Source organism: Myxine glutinosa, chromosome 8, assembly GCF_964187855.1.
Source record: "Myxine glutinosa chromosome 8, kmMyxGlut1.1, whole genome shotgun sequence".
Lineage (NCBI taxonomy): Eukaryota > Metazoa > Chordata > Myxini > Myxiniformes > Myxinidae > Myxine > Myxine glutinosa.
Genome location: NC_136268.1, coordinates 103,817,097 through 103,826,741, shown reverse-complemented (window position 1 = coordinate 103,826,741; position 9,645 = coordinate 103,817,097). Strand labels below are relative to the sequence as shown.

The 9,645-nt window shown below is 47.0% G+C and overlaps 1 protein-coding gene across 1 annotated transcript in view; it reads left to right on the top strand.

The window, feature by feature from the left end:
• Positions 1-1,252: 1,252 nt before the first annotated feature.
• The window catches only part of TMEM268 (transmembrane protein 268), a 54,092-nt gene continuing 45,699 nt past the window's right edge, over positions 1,253-9,645 (top strand). Inside the window, exons 1-2 of the mRNA XM_078783980.1 lie at positions 1,253-1,262; positions 1,997-2,147. Of these exons, the coding sequence (XP_078640106.1) occupies positions 1,253-1,262; positions 1,997-2,147 (161 nt within the window). The remainder of the gene's footprint in view (positions 1,263-1,996; positions 2,148-9,645) is intronic.

The window sequence follows — 9,645 nt, the reverse complement described above, 5'->3', positions numbered from 1 at the left end:
GAGCAGCAGTGCCACCCACATCGCGTAACTGCGTTCCTTTGGAGGGTCCTGGAGCGGGCTCGTCCCTCCGGTCGTAGAGGAGGAGCCGAGCACGGTGCGCAAACCACATGGCCGCTCGTCGGTGCCAAAACTCCGGCAGCGCGATCGGAACCGCCGTGTTCGTTTGCAGCCCCCGAATCCGTTCGGGGGTAGACGAGGTCACCAGTTTAGGAGTCGTGGACGGCGAGAGAACGAGGCCATTTGGTTGAGTTCAAAGCATGTTTATTCGTACAGAACCCGGCACACTCTGTCAAGCCCATTTATCGGGCAGCAATATATATACACACCATGCCGGAGCGTTTGCCCGGGAAAGGCGCGTCTGGGCCTGTCCGGGCGGCCTGGGCGAGCCCGGCATGGTGATCGCTCCCTGGCCGCGTCCTCGACAGGTGCAAGGCGATTGTGTATACCCAGTGGTAACCGCTACAATGTTATTATGGTGTAAACACCTGCTCACGGAGGAAAGGTCATTCCTCTTTGGGGTATAGAGATTACAGTCGATCTATGGTCGGGTCTTAAGAACATTGGGTGTGTGTTCATTTACCAAGTTTCTTGTGGAGAGATCACCAAGGTGTTAAAGCATTCGAGCAAGCATTCCATTCAAAACCGTTAAGGAACGGCTGGCTTAGCAAGCGCTGGCTAGCTGCTTGGTAAATGAGCACGCCTCCAAACATTGTGGGGTATATAGATTACAGTAGATCTTCGATCATGTCTGCAAGTAAAACGTACCTCATGGGTGTCTGGATTCCTCCAAATTTCTTTGTTTAATGTTATAAACAGCATTAGCGACTGTTTAAAAAGTTAATCATGTGTGTTTGTGGTTTATAATATTTTACAAGCCTGGATATGCCCCCATTAGACTTTTGGTGTTGTTTAAAGTATGTTGGGTAACCAGTTCCGAAAATGCTAAATTGGATTGTGTCTCATGCTTCTTTCCTCCTTTCAACTTTCAATGCAGGGGCGGATCCAGGAATTTGAAGAGGGTGCACGATGCCATATTGCTGACGGGGTGGGATGGAGGGGTTGAGGAGGGGGGGGGGGGGGGGGTCTGAGATGTAACTGTTTCAATGTTCAATGTAACTGACATACTCGTACATTCGGCCCTCCCCCAGGAAATTTAAAAAAATGTATCGTCAGAAATGGCATTTCGTGCGATGTTGGAAGTTTCTGCAGCTCCTTGCGTTCTTCCCTGGTCCAACAGTTCAGCAGATTCGCGATGACTAATGGTCAGATAGAGGAACTGATGAACCGACTTGCCCAGCTGCTCCTTCTGCTATAAATTGATGAAGTGTGTGTGTGTGTGTGTGTGTGTGTGTGTGTGTGTGTGTGTGTGTGTGTGTGCGTGTGTGTGTGCGTGCGTGCACGCGCGGCATGTTTTTGTGTAGTTTTACTGGAGCTTTCTGATGTGGAATTTCTGATTTGTGTAGTTCTTCCGAAATGATCGTTATGATCTCCTAAGTTAATTAGGCTAATTAACTACAAATAATCCGGTAGAATTCCCTGACGAAATTTATGTCAAGAAAGCATTGTTTTTTTTACCATCGCACTTGGAGTGTTTTATAATAAAGCAAAAGTGATTTAAAACCTCTGAGCTTTGATAAGCTGCCTGGAACGTTCCTTATTCAAGATAATCTGGACACAACTGCCGTTCCAGTAGGCCTATATTCATAGCTTATAATTTATTGTCGAAAATCCGAATGGGGTTGCGCTTCCCCCGGCACATGCACCCCCTGCACATGCACCCCCTACAGCTGCACCCCTACACCTGCACCCCCCACCCCCCCACCCCTGCATCCGCCAGTGCAATGACTGCTTGGAAGTCTTGATAGTTTTCAATGTAACTGTTGTATTTTATTTACAATTATACTCTCACAGTTTCATCAATGCCTCTTTTCCCATCATGTCTTTATCAATTCGGACATACTCGTACATTTTAACGTGGTGTCCTGGCCACTCACAGCTCCGCCCTTTACACACAGCCCCGCCCTCTTGTTGCCCCTCCCACTTTTTGCCCCTCCCACTTTCTGGCACGAGTCAACATCCACTCCCAGCCTGTTCGCAGTTCCCCAACGAAATGCGGGTTTATCATATTGTTCGTCCCTGAATCCCAAGTACGTAACGTATAGTTTATTACTGATGTGTCTCGATAATAATTTTACGACGGATGTGTTGATGAACATGCATTGACCGTCTCGGTTAGCACAAGTTTTCGGCGCTTCCATGCCGTTGAACCCCGAATTATATCGTTGGATTGTTCACAGAGGGCCAGGCCCTTGCTGAGTCTCGTGACGGAATGCGCTCGAAACCTCGTGCAGAAATTCTAAGGGCCTAACGTGAAACGCGCTTTCACACTAGTTATATCAGCATGCATGACCAGACAGTCAATGAAAAGCCAAATATAAAGGAAAAGGAGAAAAACTTTCCTTTTGGGTGTTTGACTTCAACAGTGAAAAGCTAAATCACCCTTTATGTGAAGTGTAGAAATTGCGAAGTTGATGAATACAATTCCGACTTACCATTTATGAGGTCGATTTCAGAACATTTGAAATAAACGTTCACAGACAGTGCATTCAGAAAGTATTCAGACCCCTTCACTTTTTCACATTTTGTTATGTTGCAGCCTCATGCTGAAATCGTTTAAATTCATTTTTTCCCTCATCAATCTACACTCGATACCTCATAATGACAAAGAGAAAACAGGATTTTAGAAAGTTTTGCAAATTTATTAAAAATAAAAAAACTGAAATATCACATTGACATAAGTATTCATACCCTTTGCTATGACACTTGAAATTTAGCTCAGGTGCCTCCCATCTCTCTTGATCATCTTTGAGATGTTTCTACACCTTTATTGGAGTCCACCTGTGGTAAATTCAATTGATTGGACATGATTTGGAAAGGCACACACCTGTCTATATAAGGTCTCACAGCTGACTATCCATATCAGAGCAAAAACCAAGCCATGAGGTCGAAGGAACTGCCTGCAGAGCTCAGAGATAGGATTGTGTCGAGGCACAGATCTGGTTTAGCCTACAAAAAAAAATTCTGCTGCATTGAAATGGCCTGGAGTTGTCCAGGATGTCCTGGAGCATTGAAACTGCCACTCTGCCATAAAGCCCAGATCGGTGGAGTGTTGCATTGATGGTTGTCCTTCTGGAAGTTTCTCCCATCTCCACACAGGATCTCTGGAGCACAGCCAGAGTGACCATCGGGTTCTTGGTCACCTCTCTTACCAAGGCCGTTCTCCCCCGATTGCTCAGTTTGGCCGGGCGGTCAGCTCTAGGAAGAGTCCTGGTTGTTCCAAACTTCTTCCATTTAAGAATGATGCAGGCCACTGTGCTCTTGGGAACCTTCAATGCAGCAGAAATTATTTTGTAGGCTTCCCCAGATCTGTGCCTCGACACAATCCTGTCTCTGAGCTCTGCAGGCAGTTCCTTCGACCTCATGGCTTGGTTTTTGCTCTGATATGCATAGTCAGCTGTGAGATCTTATATAGACAGGTGTGTGCCTTTCCAAATCATGTCCAATCAATCAATCATGTCCTTACCACAGGTGGACTCCAATAAAGGTGTATAAATATCTCAAAGATGATCAAGAGAAATGGGAGGCACCTGAGCTAAATTTCAAGTGTCATAGCAAAGGGTATGAATACTTTTGTGAATGTGATATTTCAGTTTTTTCTTTTTAATAAATTTGCAAAACTCTAAAATCCTGTTTTCTCTTTGTCATTATGGGATATTGAGTGTAGATTGATGAGGGAAAAAATGAATTTAAACGATTTCAGCATAAGGCTGCAACATAACATGTGAAAAAAGTGAAGGGGTCTGAATACTTTCCGAATGCACTGTAATAAGGAGATCAGACAAGAGCAGCAGGGGTTTAGAAAGGGTAGGGGAATGACGGATGGGATGTTCTCGCTGAGATAACTAACTGGTGGAGAAGAGGTTGGTTGGAGGGGAAAGGTGAAATCGCATTGGGATTTGTGGATCGGAAGAAGCCATATGACACTGTCCCGAGAGAGATGGTGATGGTGACACTGAGATGGATGGGAGTGCCGGAGGCAGAAGTAAGGTTGGTGGAAGGGATGTACAGGGGAACGAAGGGAAGAGTTTTGGTTGGTCCTGGGATGTCGGAGAAGTTAAATGCAAACATCGGTTTGAGGCAGGGAAGCACTCAGCCCACTCCTGTTAATTTTTTTATTTTTATTTTTTATTTTTTTTGTATACAGAGTCGAGGCTCGTGAAAGAGCTAACATTTATCAAACAAACAAATCAAACAAACAAGCAAACAAAGTATATAAAAAGGGGAGTGGTCGACAAGATGGGGAGAGAAGGGGAGGAAGCACACAAACACAACATTTGAGAGCAGGGACATCGGGAGATGTTTTTGGAGGGAGAGGGCCTGGGGGGAGGCAGGATAGGTATAAAACGCAAGGACACCAAGGACTTCCAGGAAAGAAGTCAAAAGTCACCTCAAAAAAGTGGATTTGGGGTGAAATTAGTGGGGGTAGAAAAGATCAAGGTTTTGGATTGGGGAAGATAAGAGATGGTGGTGAACAGCCGTTTTAAAGACCTGGAGGGAGGAGTGGGATTGAAGAGAGTGAGGGAGTTTGTTCCAGAGGTGGGAGAAAAGAGGAATGAAGGAGTGAAGGTGAGCAGAGAGTCTTGATTTTGGCAGTTTAACCATAAGAGGGTTGCAGGCAGATCTTGTGTGACCTGCAGGAATATTTGGGGGACAGAGCCCAGAGAGAGCTGGGGGAGCAAGGCCGGAGAGGAGTCGGTAGAAGACGGAAAGACCACCAAACCTGCCTGCGGTGATTAAGTGAAGGGCCCTCGGAGATAGCGTCATCGCGGGAGATTCCAATGATTCTGAACGCTTTGGTTTCAACAGCGTGAAGACGAGCTAGGTGTGAGGCAGGAGCACCAGCCCAGAGGGGAGAGCAGTACTCCATTGAGCTGCGGATGAAAGCCTTGTATGTGGTGAGGAGCTCAGGTGTGCCAAGGAAGGACTTCGCACGACGGAGGATGCCCAGTCGGCGACTGGCTTTGGAGGCCAGCTTGAAAATGTGGTTTTCCCAGGAAAGGTCATGGCAGATAGTGAGACCCAAAAGCTTGAGTGACAGAACTTATTGGAGAGGATTATTCAGAAAGTAGATGGGAGGGTTGTCCAGTCGGTCTTTTCGGAGAGACATCGTAAGAGTGTGAGATTTGTCAGGATTGAAAGACATGTTCCACTTGTTTGCCCAGTCTGTGATTTTGTCCAGGTCTGCAGAGAGTGAGGAGGCTGCAGACTGCCGATCTGAGGGAAGAGGAATGGAGCGGCAGAGAGTGGTCATCAGCAAAGAGATAGAGAGGATTTTCAAGAGAGTCAGAGAGATCATTGATGAAGACCAGAAAACGCACCGGGCCCAGAACACTGCCTTGGGGAACTCCAGCCTGAACAGGAAGAGGAGATGAGAGAAACCCATTCAGGGCCACACGTTGACGACGACTAGAGAGGAAGTCCGCCAGCCATGCGTGGAGATTTCCATGGATACCAAAGGAGGAGAGTTTGGTGAGCAGAGCGGGGTGCCAGACCATATCGAAGGCACGTGATATGTCGAGGGAGACAGCTCTAATTTCCTGTTTGGCATTGAGGACCTCCATCCATTGTTGAGACAGCAGAAGCAGCATGTCCAGAGTAGAGTGAACTGGTCTGAAACCAAATTGATGATCAGAGATCAAGCCATTGGAGAAGAGGAAAGATTTCATATCCGAAGCAATGATGGATTCCATGACTTTGCTGATAATTGGGAGAAGGCTGATTGGTCTGTAGTTGCTAGGATCTGTTGTTGCACCTTTTTTGTGCAAAGCAGTGATGTTGGCTGATTTCCAAGCAGATGGCAGTTGACCTTGAGCAAAAGAGAGGGTGAAGAGAACAGAGAGAGGGAATGAAGGAGCGGAAGAACATGATTTTAGGACCCGTGGGCTGATGCCGTCAGGTCCAGTTGCAGAATCAGAGTCGAGGGTTGACAGAAACTTTTCCACCTTGTCAGGAGGAAAGGACACGGAGTCCAGGAGCAGCTGGGTACGACTGGGTATGGTGGGTACAGAGAGGGATGGGTTTGGGACACAAGATTTAGAGGCAAACACAGAGTTGAGGCATTCAGCTTTTTCACGTGCGGAGTCAGCTGTGTAGCCGTTTGAGGTAAGGGAGGGGATGGAGGGGGAACAAACACCAGAAACAGATTTGACCAGATGGCACCAGGATTTGGAAGAGGGAGACAGATACGAGAGTTCGGTCTTGAGAACGGAGAGATATTGTTTCCTGGCTCTCCTGAGGGTGGACACACTTGTTTCGGGCTTTGTGAAAGGAAATGAGATTTCCTTCCGTTGGATTTGCTTTCCAGGAGACGAAGGCAAGTTGTTTCTGGGCAACAGCCTCACCACAATAATCCGTGTACCATGGACGAAAGGAAGGGTATGACAACTGAAGACGAGATGGGATAAATCTGTGCATGAGAGAGAGCAATTTACTTTGGAAGAATTCCCAGGATGAGTTGATGTCACAGGTGGTAGAGATGGGAGACCAGTCCAGATGATTGATGGCTGCTTGAAGACCGTGCCAGTTGGCCTGAGTGAAATGCAAGACTCGTCGACGCTGAGCAGGCTCCCTGAGAATGGTCAGAGAGATGTCCACTTTAACAAGGACATGATTAGATGGTCCGATTGGAGCAGAAGAAGAGCAGCAGACATTTTTAGGGAAGTTAGTCATAACCAAGTCCAGAAGAGAAGATGCTCCGTTGACTGAAATTCGGGTCGGGAAATTGACAGATTGTGTCAGTCCCAGTGAGTCGCAGAAGTCCTTTGCTGAGGAGCCACGGCTGGTGAGAGAGGTACCCACACCCAGCCAACTGGCATGGTGACAATTGAAATCACCACATATGAGGAAGAGAGAGTTGGGATGAGTAGATAGAAGTTGGTCCATATTATCAGACAGCGAGATGTAGATGGAGTCATCACTGTTTGGTGGACGGTACAGCACACATATGAACAAGAGGTGGGAGCGAAGGGGAAGCCGTAGCCAGAGGTATTCCTGGCGGTGAGGTGGAGAAAGGGCAGTTCAGGGCGAGTGAGGAAGAGAGTTTTTGATAAAGATAGCAACCCCACCTCCAGGACGAGGCTCAGGTCTATCATACCGGAGGAGGGAGTAACCTGGGAGAGATACCAAGGAATCAGAGACGTCATGAAGGAGGAAAGTTTCTGTTAAGCAGATCACGTCTGGTTTGACAGAAGCAACCTGTATGGAGAGATCAGTTAAGTTTGAACGAAGGCCCCGGATGTTTGAGGTCCATACCGTTAATGAAGAGGAAGGGGGAGCAGAACAGGGGGGAGGAGGGGTAGGGTAAGATGTGGAAGAGGTGCAAGAGGTAGGGAGAGCTGTTGAAGGTGTGTCAGAGATTTCAGAATAGCTCGGAGAAAGGGAAGGATGGGGCGGGCAAAAGGTTTGATGGTGATTGGGTGAGGCACAATGAGGTGTTATTTGAGGAGGGGGAAGAGCGAGGCAGAAGGTTGGGGGAGATGGAGGTGAGAGTTGGAAGGGGGAAGAAGCGGGGAGGACGCTTTGAGGAGGGGGAGAGAGAGGGGGGAAATTGAGAAGAAATGAGGGTGGGGAGATTTGAAGGGGAGGGGTGAGGGGGGAGTTTGGGAGGGAAGGGACAAGGGGAGGGATTTGAAAGGGATGGGATATGGGGGAGATTTGGAGGGGAGGGGTGAGGGAGGAGTCTAGGAGGGGAGGGGCGAGGGGGAGTCTTGGAGGGGAGGGGTGAGGGGGTAGTTTAGGAGGGAGGGGGCAAGGGGGGAGATTTGAAAGGGATGGGTGATGGGGAGGATTAGGAGGGGAGGGGCAAGCGGGAAGATTTGAAAGGGATGGGTGATGGGGAAGATTTGGAGGGGAGGGGTGATGGGGAAGATTTGGAGGGGAGGGGTTATGGGGAAGATTTGGAGGGGAGGGGTGTATTGGATTTTAGAAAGTGTACGATTAATGGGAAACGAACATTTATTGCAAAATGAGTTTCTTGTGACCTTCGAGTTAAAAATACGTTTAAGGACGCTGGATGGAGGATGGAGTGCAGGAGAGTTTAGGGAATGTTGAAAAAAGGCACTATAGGAGACGGATTTTTTTTTTGGGATGAATAGATTTGGTGAGCAAGTCGAAAGCAGCCTTTTAAAGAAGAAGAAGAAGAAAAAGGTGTTATAATATATGACGGAATACAGAACTTGAGGGGAAACTGTAAACATTGAAAGTTAATAACAGTGAAAACTATCTGGGGAAATGGGGGAGAAACACGTGGTCGAAGAACGAACGAACGAATAAGAATGAATAAACGAATGAGAACAAGAATAAGAACAGAGAAGGAATTTTTTTTTTTTGTTTGTTTTTGTTTTTTTGAGTTGAGATTTACACAAGGAAGTAGGCTATGGGGTGAAAAGACTGGGAAAACAGAGAACGAAAGTTATTGGAGCACAAACGACGGACCGCTGAGAGAAAAACAAAGCCTCAAGGTTGTACACTGTACAAGGCCTCAAGACACGACACGAATTAACACGATTTTCAATACAGGTATGAAAGATTTGCACCGAAAATCTTCCTCGGGACACAATATACGTACACACACCATAAAATAAATACAGTTATAACGAAAATACAAATGGGAACAATTACTTAACTTCGATTTCAAATCGCCCGCGACGCGGCAAAGGCCTTGCTCGCGACGCGGCAAACAGATGATTAATTTATGAAAGATAAACACCGAGAAACTTCCAAGGTGCACACTATAACTTCACACACCGAAAGATAAATACAGTTTCGACAAAATACACTTGTAAACAGACTTAACTTTGAAAACGTGGAGACCGTGTGGAGCTTCGAAAATCCCTGCCGCCATCTCCGAGATCTCGCGAGATCTCGTTTATCATGGTGATGGAGCTGGTAAGCAGGAAGGTAAACATAAAATATATTCTGGGGAGGATATTGAATGCGGGCAATCTTGCTGTTGTGGTGGAGAATGGGCGTGAGATGCAGGAAGTGCTGGGATAGTGGAAGGAGGCATTTGGGAAACATTGGCTGAAAACGAGCATGGAGAAGACTGAGGTGATGTGGTTTGGGTGGCAGAGAAAATAAAATGAATATCAGGTGTTACGGATTCGTCACTTCCGTTGTTGTGGTTTTCATCCACTGTAAACATTTTTGATTCCATGTACAATTATTGTTGTCGTTTGAGGGAAATATAGATTACTATTTTCAAAAGGTAAAAAAGTTAATGTTTTAAATGAAACCGGAACCGGACAACGACGAAGAGGAAGAGGAGAAAAAGAAGGCGGAGTGAGTGAGTCGGACAAGAAGCCGAGCTGCTTCAAGGTCCTGAGCGAACGTTTGTGAACGAGGGTCACGAGTGAACTTTGGGTTTCCTGGGAAAGGGATTCCTGCGACAGAGTTGTCATCGCTGTGACAGATAAACCTGCGTGACAGGTTTTGCAGTTGATTCCGGAGAGAATCATCAGAGTGCCGTTACGCCACGAGAACGGGCCGTCGGCCATTTTTACCTCGCGCAGGATTTGTGCATCGCTC